The sequence below is a fragment of the Chiloscyllium plagiosum genome, unplaced genomic scaffold, assembly GCF_037043375.1.
Source record: "Chiloscyllium plagiosum isolate Xiang-an unplaced genomic scaffold, Cpla_swu_hap1 HiC_scaffold_18, whole genome shotgun sequence".
Classification (NCBI taxonomy): domain Eukaryota; kingdom Metazoa; phylum Chordata; class Chondrichthyes; order Orectolobiformes; family Hemiscylliidae; genus Chiloscyllium; species Chiloscyllium plagiosum.
Window position 1 is genome coordinate 40798337 of NW_028270156.1, and position 18711 is coordinate 40817047.

Sequence of the window (18711 nt, forward strand, 5' to 3'; positions counted from 1 at the left end):
AGAATGGCAGCCGGTGACGAGCGGTGTCCCGCAGGGTTCGGTGCTGGGGCCACAGCTGTTCGCATTATATATTAACGATTTGGATGAGGGAACCGGGGGCATTCTCGCGAAGTTTGCCGATGATACGAAGTTAGGTGGACAGGCAGGTAGTACTGAGGAAGTGGGGAGGCTGCAGAAGGATCTTGACAGGTTGGGAGAGTGGTCCAGGAAATGGCTGATGGAATTTAACGTGAGCAAGTGCGAGGTCTTGCACTTTGGCAAAAAGAATAAAAGCATAGACTACTTTCTAAATGGTGAGAAAATTAATAAAGCCAAAGCACAAAGGGATCTGGGAGTGCTAGTCCAGGATTCTCTAAAGGTAAACATGCAGGTTGAGTCCGTGATTAAGAAAGCGAATGCAATGTTGTCTCTTATCTCAAGAGGGTTGGAATATAAAAGCAGAGATGTACTACTAAGACTTTATAAAGCTCTGGTTAGGCCCCATTTGGAGTACTGTGTCCAGTTTTGGTCCCCACACCTCAGGAAGGACATACTGGCACTGGAACGTGTCCAGCGGAGATTCACACGGATGATCCCTGGAATGACAGGTCTAACATATGAGGAACGGCTGAGGATACTGGGATTGTATTCGTTGGAGTTTAGAAGATTAAGGGGAGACTTAATAGAGACGTACAAAATAATACATGGCTTGGAAAAGGTGGATGCTAGGAAATTGTTTCAGTTAAACGAGGAGACTAGGACCCCTGGACACAGCCTTAGAATTAGAGGGGGTCATTTCAGAACAGAAATGCGGAGGCATTTCTTCAGCCAGAGAGTGGTGGGCCTGTGGAATTCATTGCCACGGAGTGCAGTGGAAGCCGGGACGCTAAATGTCTTCAAGGCCGAGATTGATAGATTCTTGTTGTCTCGAGGAATTAAGGGCTACGGGGAGAACGCTGGTAAGTGGAGCTGAAATGCGCATCAGCCATGATTGAATGGCGGAGTGGAGTTGATGGGCCGAATGGCCTTACTTCCACTCCTATGTCTTATGGTCTTATGGTCTTAAGAATCGACAGAAAATAGCAGTTTTATTGCTCTAAAAAATACTGTTACAAACTAACTTAGTACCTATGTTTTTTTGTAATTTTAATCAAGAGACAGATCTCAAAAAATATATAACCAGCAAGAACCCATGCTACTCACTATTAAAAAAAGACAACAAGGTTACACTTAAAAATCATGCCCTTATCTGCTGCTGTGCTGTGAGCTCGCCCACAACATTCGTACAAGGTCACCTATGAATTTCACTGTTTGTTAATTTTTCTTAGACGTACTCTGATAATTGAACTCAAACAGCAAAGGCAGTAACTGTGTGGATTCGCTGCTGTCCCAGATAGCAGTGTAGATTTCTTTCTCTCTCACTGACCATGTGGACGCTGTCTTTGTTCTCTTCCTCCTTCTTAAAGTGCCGTTATTTTGACCTTTTTTTCCCCAAAGTTCCAAAACAATGCAACAGCTTATAAGACAGTAATTACTGCTCCTGGAATTCGAAGAAGTCATCTCCAACACCTAAAATACCTCCCAAAAGGAGCAGTTCTTACAGCCACAGTTTTTCCCATCCTCCATCTTGGATTATACAGGATGAAAGGAAAGTACAAAGAGTGAGCATCCCTCCCTTGGAGCCATTTATACCCTGTCCAATCCCAAATTTGAGACCACCATTAAAAAGGCTTCAAAATCAATCAGACAACCTACCAGAATTCTGTAAACCAGACCATTTTCCACTTCTTTCTGAGGACCTCCTCCTTGTTACAGCCATTGCATGTTATTGCAGAGAAAGTGACCCTTAGGTTTGTTGATGCTGTGCTGGCTGTTCATTTTTAGAATTAACCACTTAGTCTTACTCTCCTATTCTTTTCCAATGCGTTGTAATTATTTTCCTTTCAAGTAGTTGTCCAAATTTGTTTTGAATGTTCAATCCTGCTTCCACCACCCTTTCAAGTGGTGAATTCCAGATCATAATACTTTCCTGTGTACAAGAAAAATGCTCACTTTGCCAGGAGTTCTGTTGTCAATCACCTTAAATCTGTACCCTCTGGTTGAAAGGAATTCTTCAACTGAACATTTACTGTGTCAAAATCATAGATGGGTTGAATGTGGGTTAAGAGCCTGAATGACTCTTTCCCAGTCCTTTTATCACCTTGTTTCTCTTCTTCAATGTTTCAGCTTGGTGTCTGTCCCTACACCACCATGCCAAATTAGTCTAAACCATGCCCCACACCTTCTTGTGAGGATAATGGCTTCAGTTCTGTAGAAATGTAACTCGTGCACATTTAACAGATCCACCCTACCAGTGAACTGCTCCCTATGTCTCATCAATGTTAAGTTCTATTTATTTTAAGATCAGCACTAATTCTCCAGCAATATTTTAACTTAATTTATGTTTCTGGTTAACACGTGACACTGAGAATAATTCAGATTGCGGTCATAGAGTTTTAGATTAGATTAGATTCACTACAGTGTGGAAACAGGCCCTTCGGTCCAACAAGTCCCACCGACCCTCCGAAGAGTAACCCACTCCTCTCTGACTAATGTACCTAACAACGATGGACAATTTAGCGTGGCCAATTGACCTGACTTGCACATCTTTGGAATGTGGGAGGAAACTGGAGTACCCGGAGGAAACCCACGCAGACACAGGGAGAATGTGCAAACTCCACACAGACAGTCGCTGCAGGCTGGAATCGAACCCGGGTCCCTGGTGCTGTGAAGCAGTAATGCTAACCACTGAGCCACTGTTAAAGAGACATGCAGCATGGAAACGTACTCTTTGGTCCAACTCGTGCATATCAACCAGAAATCCTAAATAAATCTAATCCCATTTGCCAGCATTTCCCTCTAAACCCTTCCTATTCATATACCCATCCACATGCCTTTGAAATGCTGTCATTGTACCAGCCTCCACCACTTCCTCTGGCAGCTCATTCCATACATGTACCACCCTCTGCATGAAAATGTTGCCCCTTAGGTCCCTTTTTAATCTTCTCCACTCACCTTAAACCAATGTCCTCTAGTTTTGGACTTCCCCACCCTGGGGAAAAGACTGTATCTATTGACCCTATCCAAAAAAAGATATTGAAGGTTCAACATTAACTTAGTCTCAAGTTCCTGAAACCCTGACTGCAGGATCTCAATGTTTTTCTTTCCTAACTCATGATTACCACATAGACCATGTCTTCTGTCTGTTCAGCTTTGCTCCTCAAAATGTTCCACATCGATTTGGTGATGCCTTTTACCGTGTCATTAGAGGAATAATACACATTGCAATACTAAAGTACCAGCCTATCCACTGGTGCAAAGAATCCCCTTTGGCAAGGAATAAGGTCCAAAGGTTAAGATAGACCATTTCTGGAGCAACAGCTCATGTTTTTACTGGTTGAATTAAGCCTACATGAATTCCAAATGCTTGGCTTAAACCAAGTAGTGATGGCTTGTTATTTCTTACATAGATTTTCTGTAGCCGATCTGTAGAGGCACAAAGACATTTGTCTAGATTCCAGGCCTATTGCATCATGACATTTATTCAACATGATTGTACTTGCGATGAGATCATCAAATCTTTTACAATTAACCAGCAGTGTAAAGCAAGAATGTGCCTTACATAGTGAACTTTTCATTCTCTTCTTTTACGACAATGCTTAAGGAAGATATCAGAAACATGCCTCTAGGTGTCAACATCATGCTCCATCCATGTAAACTCTTCAATCCCTCCAGATTAGCGATCTCCAACAAAGTTACAGATGGGGTAATCAGAGTTCTGTATAGAGATGAATATACAAGGAATACGTCAAATGCTGCCAACATGCATGATCTCCAAATCAGTTCTCCAGAAGCAGGCAAATGATAGGAAGAATAACCATTAACGGCACAAGTTTTTAGGCTTTTGACAAATCCTCATGTCCTGGCAGTGTGCTCTCTAGGATTGCCACTAATAATGAAGTATCAATGCAACTATCCTGAAGCAAGAACTGCTTTCAGCTGACTCCATGATCTTCACTGGGTGTGCATTAAGATGAAGACTAAAATCAAGCTTTCAACAAAGCCTGTGGATCATCAGGATAATTCAATGGCAGGACAAAATCACAAACAATAAATCTCTCCAACATGCTGTGTTGAACAGCATAGAGTCTACCCTCTGGAAAATTCAACTTGGATGGACAGGCCATATTCCCAGCATGGATGACTGCTCAATGAAGATGACACAAGGTGAAGGTGATCAACCAGTATTGTGGTGACCCCATTTAACATGGGAAAAGCTGAAAGAGGAACCATCTTTTGAGGTTCATCTACACCAATGATGCAGTATACAAAGTGCCTACAGGAAGTTCAGAGGTGACACAGATGCTGAAATTCCCCAAACACTTCCAGTTCTATGGATATCCATCCTAATCCTGCTTTAGACTCTTCATGGCTCACAAATAAAAGGGAGAGGGTGGTGGTGGAGGATTGTTTTTCAGACTGGAGGCCTGTGACCAGTGGAGTGCCACAAGGATTGGTGCTGGGTCCATTAATGTTCATAACTTATATACGTGATTTGGATGTGAGCATAAGAGGTATAGTTAGTAAGTTTGCAGATGACATCAAAATTGGAGGTGTAGTGCATGGTGAAAATGGTTACCTTAGATTACAATAGGATCTAGAGTAGATGGGCCAATGGGCTGAGGAGTGGCAGATGGAGTTTAATTTAGATAAATGCGAGGTGCTGCACTTTAGGAAAGCAAATCTTAGCAGGACTTATACATTCAATGTTAAGGTCCTAGGGAATGTTGCTGAACAAAGAGACCTTGGAGTGATGGTTCATAGCTCCTTGAATTTGGAGTCGCAGGTAGATAGGATAGTGGAGAAGGCATTTGGTATGCTTTCCTTTATTGGTCAGAGTATTGAGTGCAGGGGTTGGGAGGTCATGTTGCAGCTGTACAGGACATTGGTTAGGCCACTGTTGGAATATCGTGTGCAATTCTGGTCTCCTTCCTATAGGAAAGATGTTGTGAAACTTGAAAGGGTTCAGAAAAGATTTACAAGGATGTTGCAAGGGTTAGAGGTTTTGAGCTATCGGGAGATGTTGAATAGGCTAGGGCTGTTTGTCCTGAAGCTTTAGAGGATGAGGGGTGACCTTATAGAGATTTATAAAATCATGAGGGGCATGAATAGAGTAAATATACAAGGTCTTTTCCCTGGGATGGAGGAGTCCAGAATTAGAAGGCATAGGTTTTAGGGTGAGAGGGGAAAAACATAAAAGAGACATAAGAGACTTTTTCATTGTGGTGGAATGGGCTGTCAGAGGAAGTGGTGGAGGCTCGTACAATTGCAACATTTAAGAGGCATTTGGATGGGTATATGAATAGGAAGGGTTTGGAGGGATATGGGCTGGGTGCTGGCAGGTGGGACTAGATTGGGTTGGGATATCTGGTCAGCATGGACGGGTTGGACCGAAAGGTCTGTGTCCATGCTGTACTTCTCTATGGCTCTATGACTCTATGTTACGTGCAGTCATGTTTGGATTCATAGAAGGTGATGAAATATTTTATAGTTTGGATATATTTGAACAACCTGGAGTCTGCCAAGAGTCAACTACAGAAGGCTGCAACATGCTCCAATGCATGTTGATGTTGCACTTAAATCTAAGCAATTATACAGTCAACACTAACTGATAATATGTGTCATGATGGTAATCTGTAGACTGTGTACTCCCCAAAGTACAGTCACATCATGCAGTTGCACTATGTCACTCAATCACCTTGATGTGGCCCTTTATAAGTTGTCATAAGCAGCTATCTGAATTAGTGCACTGCAGTAACTGCTTTGGGAGACAAATATTTTGCTAAAATGCTATAAGACATCATCTAACAATTTGTTATTAGTTTGTGAATTTTAAGTATTCTGTTTGAAGACAAGTTAATTAAAATAGAAACAAGATCAGAAATTGCTGGAAAAATGCAGCAGGTCTGGCAACATCTATGGAGAGAAAGCAGAGTTAACATTTCAAGTTCAGTGACACTTCTTCAGACCATTCTTCAATTGGAATAGAGTTTTCTCTTGTGCAGCTAAAGAGTGCGAAGCAAACCTGGGGTGAGCAACCAACTCTGAATTGGTTATTCTCAATTCTATTGTGATTTTTCATTTATTCCAGTTTTTTTTATTTTGTAAATTGCTGGTGGATAAATTAACCCAGATTTCATTTGAAATGACTGCTGCATTTGTCACAAAGCTAGTCCATTTTGTTCTAAAAGCTGTTCCTTCACTCAAGGATACTCTGTCCTTGATGTTTTTCAGAGGGGTAATAAACAGGCCAGGCTGCGATCAGACTGGTTTGGTACAGAGACGGAAAGGATTTTGGGAGGCACTTTTGTTCACATGTAAACAGATGAGACTTCAGGCCAAAGTGGTCATGTTTTAGAAGTGATCTGTAGAATGAAAGGGGAGTGGTCAGCTCTCTAGCTGAGTAGTTTAGTTCAGTCCAGAACTAGTTGGGAGTTCAACAGTTAGCAATGTGGAAACTCTCTCTTCGGCCCTTCTAATTTCAACCTGTAAGCACCTAACCCTTATTGTGACTGTTGTGTATATTCGAAACAGTGTATTTAAGTCTAGTTTGGATAGACGGAGTTCTGTAGGGGTTCTTTATTCTGTTCTTCGTGTTTCATTGTGTAATTTTGTGAATAAATTTTTGTCTGTTTTAAACCTGGCTATCTTACTCTGGATTATTTTCACTGTACACTTACCAAAACAAATTGCAAAGTTATGGTCTGGGCTGCCTGCTTAAGAATGTTTTGAGTGGTCTGGTCTAGTCCATAACAGTATTGATGTTTAATAATTTAAGTAATATTTAGCCTAGTTAATTTTATTTGAGCTTTTTAAGCTTTCAGTTCTAAAATGTATACCATGCCTTTGATAATGCAAGACTAAAGCAGCCAAAACCAAGGAGGAGTACAACGGGATCTCGATGTGCCAATGGGCCGAGGAGTGGCAGATGGAGTTTAATTTAGATAAATGTGAGGGTCCAGCATTTTGGAAAGACAAATCAGACTTATACACTTAATAGTAAGGTCCTGGGGTGTGTTGCTGAACAAACTGACCTTAGAATGCAGGTTCATTGTCCCTTGAAAGTGGAGTCACAGGATAGTGAAAAAGGCATTTGGTATACTTGCCTTTATTGGTCAGTGCTTTGAGTCTAGGAGTTGGGAGGTCATGTTGCGATTGTACAGGATATTGGTTAGGCCACTTTTCGAATACTGCATCAATTCTGGTTTCCTTGCTAACGGAAGGATGCTGTTAAACTTGAAAGGGTTCAAAAGAGATTTACAAAGATGCTGCCAGGGTTAGAGGGTTTGAGCTATAGGGAGAGGCTGAATAGGCTGGGGCTGTTTTCCCTGGAGCGCCAGAGTCTGAGGGGTGACCTTATAGAGGTTTATAAAATCATGAAGGTCTTTTACCTGGGATGAGGGAGTTCAAAACTAGAGGGCATCAGTTTAAGGTGAGAGGGGAAAAATTTAAAAGGGACCTAAGGAGCAACTGTTTCATGCAGAGGATGTTGCATGTATGGAATGAGCTGCCAGATGAAGTAGTAGAAGCTAGTATAGTTTCATCATTTAAAAGGCATGTGAATGGGATATGATTAGGAAGGGTTCAGAGGGATATGGATCAAGTGCTGGCAAATGGGACTAGATTAATTTAGGATATCTGGTTGGCATGGATGAGTTGGACCGAAGGGCTTGTTTCTGTGCTGTTTATCTCTATGACTCTCTGACTCTAAAAGGCTCTTCAGTTCCATGAGGAATTGCCAAGCTAATATCAGTTGTACCTTGAATACTGCTTAAATGTATGCGCTCCTTTTAATGGCATTGTCATTGGAAGTGTATGTGCCAGGACTTAACATCTCCCTGGATAAACTGGTACTAGCGTCAGCTTAATACAAATTTAAAGGTAGGATCCTTGTGATATTTCCAACTCTCATTCATAGAAGCAACTCCCAGTATGGCTAGAGAGGTGGTCTGAGTGGCATAATTGTTGAATTAAAAGATTGTTAGCAACTTCAAAGATTCAGGCCTCAGTTTTTTTTTAATTAGAGGGAAGAAGACATCTTTACTCTGGTGAGAAACAGAATCTCACAATCTGAAGGGGCTTCCTTTTTAATAGGTTGCAATATGCATACGATAAGGAAACAAAGCATGGAGCAAGGTGGATGAAGTGCCATTTCCGTCATTTGTGGTACCATGATGGTTGGCTACGTAGCATGAAAAATAGTTCCCTTTGCAGCAGCCATGACTGTGATACCGATAGGTGCCAACCACAAGTAGAATGCAGATACAGAAAATATCATGCAACAGATAGAATTATTACTGAATTTACAATTTGGATTTCCAAGTATCTGCAGCAATTTGTCCTCTGTGCACCCCACTGCACATTCACGCTCAAGTGAGGCTTGTGCATGTAGGTTGATGAATAGACTGGCAAAGCGATTCCAGGGGAGCCAATGGCCTAGTGGTATTATCACTGGACTGTTAATCCAGAGACCCAGATCATATCCTGGGGACCCCAGTACGAATCCTGCCATGGCAGATGGTGGAATTTTAATTCAATAAAAAATCTGGAATTAAGAATTTAATGATGACCATGAATCCATTGTCAATTGTCAGAAAAAAACATCTGGTTCTCTAATGTACTTTAGGAAAGGAAACTGCCATCTTTACTTGGTCTGGCCTACATCTGACTTCAGACCTATAGCAATGTGATTGACTCTTAACAATTAGGGATGGGCAATAAAAGCTTACCCAGCCAGCGATGCCCTCATCCTGTGGATAAATAAAAACAAAAGTAAGAGGGTGCATGAGCTGATTAAAAATTAGCTACAGGACTAACAATGAAAAATCAGTGTGCCACAAACTTCTTCAAGGCAAGAAATGGCATATCTTCATCATTTTCATTTTGTTTTAAAGGAAAGGACAATTCAACTTTGTAAATTAACCTTTTCAAACCATTTTCATACGTTATTCAAGTAACATGAATTACCATCTTATATTGTATACAATATTAACAGTCACAAAATGTGAAATACAGACTGACACAATGTTCAAATCCCATACTGACTGTAATGTTTTGCACCAGCACAATACTGCCCCTTGGTGGTTGTGTTTTGTTTTAAGACAAAGCTATCTTAAATAATTCCTTAGTAGGAGCATTATTAATATGCTGGCTGCTAGCAGAGATTCTGCTGAATTTGTGGTGGTCTGACACTTCCAACATGTTGTGAGACCCATGCATCAAAGTCAGCTAAAGTGCTGTGGTCTGTTTACTGTACATACTACTTTGGGGAGAGTGGGGTATCACAATTCATCCCAAAGTTTTGAGAATCACGAGTAAGCATCTCTGCTTACTGCTGATTCAGCTGCTTTTAATTACCTTCTAAATAACTTACTGAGATTTTCCTTTTGATTGCCAGGCCTGTTTATGTGTGAGGTATAGCTCTCGCCTAAAGTTTGAGTGAAATCAAAATGTGGTTGCAAATGTTCTTGGAAAGTGCATGAATTCCATGTTCAAAAGACAATATTTTGGTATTCTATGAACATTCTACTTGAATGCAAATATGATTTGTGACGTACTAATTATTGATTTTCATTATAATAGCCATGTCAATCGACATTTTATCATGTTTGAAATTTCCAACCATGTCTAAGGGTCCATGGTATCTGTTGAAAATGTTATTTTAAAGAAAAATGTTATTTTTGAGCTAAACTTAATTCTAAAAATATTGAATTTACAGGATAGTAGGACCAAGGTGTGGATTAATATTTTGATCAAGGGTAAGAGTTTCTGCCAGGTAGGGTCAGTTTTCTCAATGTAGTTTTCTAACATATCACTGCTAAAAGATTGCAGAATTGTAACTACAATACGTTCAGTAGAAATTTAGTTTCAATGGTCTTTTGGACTAGTTTAAAAATAATTGCTGCAAAGGATGACCCCAACCACATAACTGACCGAGCCTTCAGACAAATTAATGATGATTACTAGTTTATCCAATTTGCAGTCCTTCAATAAGGCTTCAAAACTAAGCTACAAAAACAAAAATTACTGCAAAGCCTCAGCAGGTTTGCCAGCATCTGAGGAAGGGTCACTGGATGTGAAATGTTAATTCTGATTTCTCTCGATAGATGCTGCCAGACCTGCTAAGGTTTTCCAGAAATGTCTGTTTTTGTTTCCCAGTTACAGCGTCCACAGTTCTTCCGTTTTCAAAACTAAGCTGTTCTTTATAATGTGAGAATAGTAACGGCTACATTTTAAATGTTTTTTTGTTGATTTTTAATATAACAATAATAGTAAATGAAGTTCCATGCAAATTTTCAAAGTCATCTTCATTTATTGAAATTTGGGATATCATGTGGGTGGACTGACAATAAATGAAGACTCTAGCTCCTAGGTCAGGAGCACAGAATCAGGACAATTCCCAGTCCTGCAAAACTGAGCTGAGGGGGAAAAAAGTACTCAGAAGGTGAGATTTTCATTCTGGGGTGGGTGATAATGGGAGTTGTGGCAAACAATCCTGAAAAGGTTTTAGAGGCTGCTGGGTGGAGAGATGGACTGGCTGAAACACTTGCCTCATTGCACAAGTACTTTGTCAAAGCAATGTAGAAAAAAACATAAAGAAGAGACATTCCACCCCCTCCTCCCCACACATTCTCCATGCCCCAACTCATGCAACGTCCCTGCAAGTAACCCGCTCACCATCATCCAAGGTCCCTCATGCCACCAATGCCAATGTATCCTCCTATTACCACCCCATTGCTCCTCACACTCCATGACAATGTATGCCCTTCCTACCCTTTCTAGTCTTCATGCCAACTCAGTGGCAACTCATGTCAATCCATTTACCCATACAATTACCCACACCAACTCACACGATACCCACCATGGGAACACCTCAGGATGTGAGCATAGATTAAATGAAGTTCTAAATATGTATTATGATTCCCTATTAAAAAAAAACTAAGTAATTTATAGGAAGACATTTAACTTGCTTTAATCTCTTACAGAACAAGCATCTGACCTCATAGTTCCAATTCAAAGAGTTTAGAATGATGTGGAACTGTCAATCAAACTGCAATCTGACACTGAAATAATAAAGGATTGTGAAATCAGTCGTGCCATACTAACCTTGCGATGAAGGCCCTCTGGCTCATGTCAACAGAATGAACTGCAAGCATTTATATTTTCTAAAGATGCAGACGTTTTTTTTCAAAGATCTAAAGGGCAGGGTTTTTAAATTGTAGGTCAGCTCTACAGCTACAGAACTGCTATTTTGATTGTTCTCTTGACAGCTAGCTTGACAGTTCAATTAAGCTTGACAGTTCCAATCGGTTTCTGCATGTTCCACATTTTTATCTACTTTCACTATCTCGAAGGGCACTTGACCTCTTTCAAAGGACACCTGGCCTGCCAAAGGTGTCCCACACCAAATCTAAAATTGCACCTTAACTTCCAGAAAGGATCTCTCCAAAGTACACCAGCAGTTTTAGACCTTCCCTGACCAGATATAAAGAGCACAAGTCATGATTTGGGCATCCCACTTGTGAAAAATCTGATCTATATGATGTAATTGTGAGTTGCCATGTGCAGTTGCTTTCATGAATGACAAATGTATAAATTAGAATCCACCTCTACTTCCTCTTTTCCCGACATTCTGCAGAAATGGTAGGTGCGCTGTTCAGGGGCATAACCTAGGATTTGAGTCTTTGTCACAATTTTTGTAATAATGAAGAGGCTATCCAGAATTATAGAATCCTTACAGTTTGGAAACACAGCATTTGGCCCATCAAGTCCACACCAATCCTCTAAAGAGCATCCTATCAGACCCACCCCACCCCACCCCACCCTAATCCTGTAAGCCAGCATTTCCTATGGTTAATCACTGGATACTATGGACCATTTCCCATGGCCAATCCACCTTACCTGCACACCTTTGGACTATGGGAGGAAACTGGAGCACCCAGAGGAAACCCAGGCAGACATGGGGAGAATGTGCAAACTCATAACAGTTAGTCCCCTGAGGGTGGAATGGAACCCAGGTATCTGGAGCTGTGAGGCAGCAGTGCTAACCACTGAGCCACCATGCCACCTAACTACATGAAGATTCATGCCTTCATCTTTCTCATGGGATGTGAGCATCGCTGGCTGGCCGGTATTTATTGTCCGTCCATAGTTGCCCTTGAGAAGGTGGTAGTAAGCTGTTTTCTTGATCTACAGTGCTGTGGGTTGACCCAAACTGCTCATAGAAAGGGCATTCCAAGCTTTTCGCCCAGTGAAAGTGATGGAACAGCAATATGTTTCCAAGTCAGGACAGTGAGTGGCTTGGAAGGGAACTTGAAGATGGTGGTGTTCCCATGTAGCTGTTGCCCTTGTCCTTCGAGATGGAATTGATTGTTGGTTTGGAGGTGTTATCCAAGAATCTTAAGTAAATTTCTGCAGTGTGACTTGTGGACAGTATACACAGCTGCTACTGACTATTGGTGGTGGAGAGAGTGGATGCTTGTAGATATGGTGCCAGTCAAGCATGGTGGTTTAACCTGGATGCTGTTGAACGTCTTGAGTGTTGTTGGAACTGCAGTCTTCCAGGCAAGTGGAGAGTATTCCATCACACTCCTGACTTGTAGATGGTGGACAGGCTTTGGGAAGTCAGGAGGTGAGTTACTTGCTGCAATATTCCTAGCCTCTGAATTGCTCTTGTAGCTACTGTGTTTATGTGACCAGTTTTCAGTTGAGTTTCTGGTCAATGGTAACCCACAGGATATTGTTAGTGGGTTTCAAATATGGTTTGTCAAAGATGGTCATTGCTTGGCATTTGTGTGTTATGAACATTACTTGCCACTTGTCAGCCCAAGCCTGGATATTGTCCAGATCCTGTTGCATTCGAACATGGACTGCTTCAGTATCTGAGGAGTCACAAATGGTGCTGAACATTGTGCAATCATAGATGAACGTCTCCACTTCTGTCCTTATGATGGAGGGAAGATCTTTGATCCAGGGAACCACTGGAAGAGCAGGATGGATCACTCGCTCAGCACTTCTTGCTAAAGATCGATGTGAATGTTTCAACCTTATCTTTTGCACTGAAGTGTGGGTCTTTTCCATCATTGGGGATGGGGATATTTGTGGAGCCTCCTCCTTCACAAGATTGTTTAACGGTCTACCATTATTAATGACTGGAGTGACAGGACTGCAGAGCTTAGATCTGATCCATTGGTTGTGGGATCACCTAGCTCAGTCAATCATTTGGTGCAAATGCTGTTTGACATGCAAGTATCCTTTTTGGTAGCTTCACCAGGTTTGCTTCTCATTTTTAGGTATGCCAGGTGCTTCTCCTGGCATACCCGCTTGGGAAAGGACATAGCCAGAGATGGTGATAGTGATGGTGGTGTTTGGGACTTTGTCTGAAAGCTATGATTCTGTGAGTATGACTGTGTCAGGTTGTTGCTGGACTAATCTGTGAGACAGCTCTCCCAATTTTGGAACTAGTCCCCAGATGTTAGTAAGGACAACTTTGCAAGGTGACAGTTGTCAATGCTAGGTGGTCCGCCTGGTTTCACTTCTTTGTTCAGACTTTAGTGATTGATAAAAGTGATTATTAAGACAAACTGAATACAATTCTACCTCTCCTCATGCTCTTTTGACCATTGTTTTTGCTCATGACCTCCAAGTTCTATTCCTTTGACCCATACCAACTAAACTGCTGACCTCCCTTCCTTCCAGACTTCCTTTCTTGCCTGCATACTAGATGACATTGGTTTAGAAGGGATCATTTCCAATCACCCTCAACGGCAATCCCTGAACTCTCCTGGTAGATCCACTGTCCCACGTCCAGCTTCTTTATCCTCTTCAAAGCCTTTCAATATGCTTTTTCCCAAATCTGGTTTTATCTCCCCCACAGCTCCACATTTGAATCTACCTAATCATGTTTTAGATCTTGCCCAAGTCCGAGAACAGCTGCAAATGAATTAACAAATTGATGTTCTTTATGAATATACCCATAGTGTATTGTTCTTCCTCATCATCTCTGTAACCTTTGACACACCGGCTACAGTATCTTTCTTCAAGATATCTTTTCTCATATCCAACTTCAATGTGTTCCATTTTTATCGATCCAATTGTGGCTTGAACATTTCCCAGAATGGCACTTCTTGCCAGCCTTACATTGTTACCTCCAAAGTCCTCCAATGATTGATCCTTCATTGTTCCTCTAACTATCTGCCAAACTTTGGTGGTGCCGTCAATCAACAATGAATCCGCTTCAGAATGATGTCAAGCTCCACTATGTACTATGTATCTCAACAACTCCACTGTGTTGCCTGACAATCTCTCCTGCATCCAGTCCTGAAAAAACTGCAATTTCTGCCAGTTAATGATGGAGAGAATCATTGTTTTGGTTGCTTCTACATTTTGTGCACTTACAACCAACTTCATCTTCCTCTCCTCAGCCATTGTCTTGATCCAATGTTTGTCATGGTGTCTTTTTGAATCCAGCACTGAGTTTATGACTACATAACTTCTATATCACAACAACCTACATCCAACTCTCCAACATCATCTACCTCTTCACATATCAAAGTTCACCTTTTGTTGGAATCATTATTCAAGCCTTTGTTGCCTTCAGACTTGATTATTGCAACAAATTCCTTGCAGCCTCCAAATCTCTGCTGCCTCTATCCCACTCTCCCTGCGTTGAGTCCCATTCATCGATTGCACTTTTCTTCCACCCGCACTACTAGCCCAACTCCTAACACTTCCAATCAAAAATTGCTCTCCTTGATTTTGCCTATCTTTGTAACCTCACTCAACATTGCAAACCCCTTCTGACTCTCTATTCCTTTGATTCCACCCTCCATAACTTTTACTCAAATTGCAGTCACTGCAGCCTCATATTTTGGAATTCTGGGCCTAAACCCATTCTCTCTCTTCAGACCCGCTTAAACACAATTCTTATTCTTAATATCTTCTCCTTTGGTTTAATTTTTATTTTTGCCTGATGAAAAACCTTGAGAAGTGTTTCTACATGTTTATTTCCAAGTTGTAATTACTTTTGGACTTTTAACTTTTAAATAAAAATATTTCAGGATATTTAATCATTTGGATAGGGATATCATCCCAATTACATGTTTCAGTGAAATATTGAGCTGGGTACAATAAAAGACAAGCAGCTTTGATACATCTGGGTGAATAAACTTAATTGTAATGGAATAAACATAATACATGATTGCTTTGTGCCTTTTACAAGATATTCTTTCATGCCCTCTGTTTATAAAGGAGAAATATGGTTTGAAATACACATTTCTTCTTTAGCTATAGCCTATTAAAAATGTTGCATTGTTTTGCTTTTTCTCTGAATGATTTCCCTTCACTTTATTCTTATTTCTGCTCTTTCTGTTTCTTCTTATCTCTCTTTCTCTCTTTCATCCATATATTTAACGCAGCAGTCCAAGAAGCCGAACATGAGGATGTAAAGGTTGTTACAGATGTGCAAGCTCCAAAGCCTACTAAAAAATCAAAGTCCTCAGCTGCAGGTTCACAAGCTGCCAGCCTCAAGAAGGAGAAAAAGGCGAAACCGAAAGGTCAGCTTATTACACAGAAATGCATGGAGACCAACTGTCTCTCCGTTAAAAAGCATGCCTACCTTTAGTGCAGAAATATACCGTAGTGAATTTCCCTTAATGTTACCTTACATTTACAATTGGAGAAGGTGGTACCTTTAAAGCATGTACTTAGAATTGCTGCACAATCATCAAAATCTCAGATTCACACTGAGAATGATGGCTTACTTCCAGTCTGTGTAAGGTAGGCAGGGATCGGAGCAAATAAACATTGCTGTTATTACTACCATTTTACTCAGTGGGTTAAACATTTAGAATAATTTGTAAGATACGAGAAACAAAGATAATGAACTGCATTCAATATGATGGGACCAAAGTTTGCAATGGCATAGTTGAAGTTCTAGAAGAGCAAACTTCATTGAGCAAATTTGTTGCTTCTCAAGTTCATCACAAAATTACAGTGTTTGGTTCCAGATGTGGGGGCAGTGGTATGGTGTCTGTTTTTTGTTGTGATTAGGTCACTTGCTGGGTTATGCCTCATCCCTATATCAGATGTTTCTCTTTCACCATTCAACCAGTGGCATTATAGAGCCATAGAGATCTCTGCATTCAGCAGAAAAAGATAGGGTAACTTGAACAATTGAAACAATAATAGAAGATAGCTCTTATGTAATTGTTTAGGGTCCCTATCAGGCAGCCTAATCAAAATCAAACCCTGAGCATATCATATATATTGAAGTAAAGATTGATTTTGGGAAAGAGCCAAAATAGTTAGGTTTTCATATGTTGTATAAGTCAAGCCCTGATGTTTGGCCCAAAAATCCTCCATTTTCAAAGTCTTGTACTTATCTATGGAGCAGGATTGATTGAAGTAGTCTAATTAGTTTTTTTCACAATTGCTGTTTTCTGATTGAGACACTGGAAATGCCAGTAATTATTGTAGTTGGGACTGCAAATTCAGCACCGTGGCCAGCAACAAAATAGTTTTGAGCTGCTGGAATATGTTACTTATATAAAAGTGAACTTGTAACTTTTCACCGAAAGATTTGGCCTCAAAATCTCAGTTTTACCTGAGTGTATACGATAATTGCTGATGTTCCTAAGTTGCCAAGGCACTCAGATCTTATAAGGGTATCATATGAAGCTTGAAAACATTCAAACTAAATGGATAAATTGGCTGCTTATGGGATTGTGTCAGAAACAGTGAGGTCATTTTCTGTTTCCTTACTAACCAAAATTAACCATTAATCCCTGCAAATTGGCCTTGAGACATAATCCTGCCAGCTCATTTGGGATGTCTGTTTGGTACCTTGCTGCTTTAGCAGCGAATTGTAAATCATGTCAGAACTTCAAAACCACTGGCTGCATTGGTCATTCATTCAAAAGACAAGATTTGCCTCATACAGTTCTGCAGGAAATTTGCTTTCTTGTGTTCTGCTTTTTAGTTTCCTCTGACTTCATCCTAAAAACTAGGTTTATCTTCCGTGTTGTGTACAATTGTAATTGATGAAAAAAATTTCAAATGATGATGCTTCCAATTAGCGGATGATTCAATGCTCACAGATTCCTTGAAAGCACTGACCTCAACTCCAATTTTAACTTAACTGGTATAGAAGTAGAGAGGTTATGTTGCAGCTGTTCAGCACATCGGCTAGGCCACTTTGAAACACTGCATTCATTTCTGGTCTCCCTGGATTAGGAAAGATGTTGTGAACATTGAAAGGGTTCAGAAAAGATTTACAAGGATTTTGTCAGGTTTGATGGTTGTGAATAAATTTTAGTTGGTTGTGAACCATTTTGCAATAAAATAAAAAAATGAGGTACTTATAGAGTCTTACTGCATGTATCCAATGTGTCATGTTGTTGCATGTCTGTATTGTAAGAAATGTACTCAAGATGTATTGTAAATGGCCATTACTTGAAACTCACACAGTATAATAGCATTTTCCTGCTGAAAACTCTAAGTTCTACTAACAGTTTTCTAACATTGGGAAAAGAAATAACCATCTGATATGGAAAGTCTTCTGCTAATTTTCTGCTGGAGCTGATCTTTTTTAGCTTCTTTCTCATGGCTGCAAATGTGAAAAAACAGAAGGCCTGTATTTATCTGTATTTATCAGTAATGCCTGAATTCATTGTGACAAAAATCAAAGTTGATCTATGAGAGAGCTCACACTAACCATTCAATTATTTTTATTGATCCTCCCTTCCTGTGATCTTGCAATAGAAGTAAAAACTACCCTGGAGAAAATTTGAGGTTATCCAACGAATTTAGCATGTGAGCTCACAAATGGCAAGAAAAAGACATATTAACACGTCAGGTATGATAGGCAAGGATAGACAAAGTATTGAGTCTTTTTTGGAGAAAGTAAAGAAATTGATGGTCTCTAAACCAAAAAAATTATAATATTTATAAAACCCCGAACTGGCATTTTTATTTTTCAGGTGGTAAAAACCCGAAAAATTAGGCAAGAAGGTTAAATGAGTTGGAAACCTGACTGTTTAATGATGATAAAATAAGATTCTAATCTTGCTTAAGATTGCCTGTGATGAAAAGGTTGTGGGTGGGCAAGAGGAGGATGTAATGAATTGAACAGAGACTGTCAGTTCACTGTCCATTCCATATCAACCTTTTCCCCTCCATTATAGACACAGGTAGTCAGAGTCACTGAGGTGAAATTTGGCACTAATTGATACCATTCTGAGAAGCCAAAGGTTGGCTCACATAAGAAATTGGGAAAAGTCACCCCGATGCAGCAAAGGGTGCTTTTCTTAAGTTGCTGTTGAGACATTTAGGGCAGAGTCGAGCAGATTGAATGTTACCTAGAAATGTTGCAGGATTTCTTTGAACTTTGGCACATTAGATCTTTCAGATATTAATTGATTTTGACAGACAATATTCCCTGGTTCTATGCTTGGTAAACGCAACAGTTCTTGAAAAACATCTTCTAGGAGAAAGTGAGGACTGCAGATGCTGGAGATCAGAGCTGAAAATGTGTTGCTGGAAAAGCGCAGCAGGTCAGGCAGCATCCAAGGAGCAGGAGAATCGACATTTTGGGCATGAGCCCTTCTTGGGCTCATGCCCAAAATGTTGATTCTC

The 18711-nt window shown here is 40.4% G+C and overlaps 1 protein-coding gene across 6 annotated transcripts in view; it reads left to right on the top strand.

Annotated features, from left to right (window-relative positions):
* tub (TUB bipartite transcription factor) overlaps positions 1–18711 on the top strand; it is a 467593-nt gene that overhangs the window by 394449 nt on the left and 54433 nt on the right. For 4 of the 6 annotated variants that reach the window (XM_043705827.2, XM_043705828.2, XM_087996532.1 and 1 more), the window contains exon 4: positions 15495–15632. The exons of 1 other annotated variant lie outside the window; for it this stretch is intronic. In XM_043705827.2, the coding sequence (XP_043561762.2) occupies positions 15495–15632 (138 nt within the window). The remainder of the gene's footprint in view (positions 1–15494; positions 15633–18711) is intronic. One more of the 6 variants, XM_043705825.2, reaches the window with a different exon arrangement.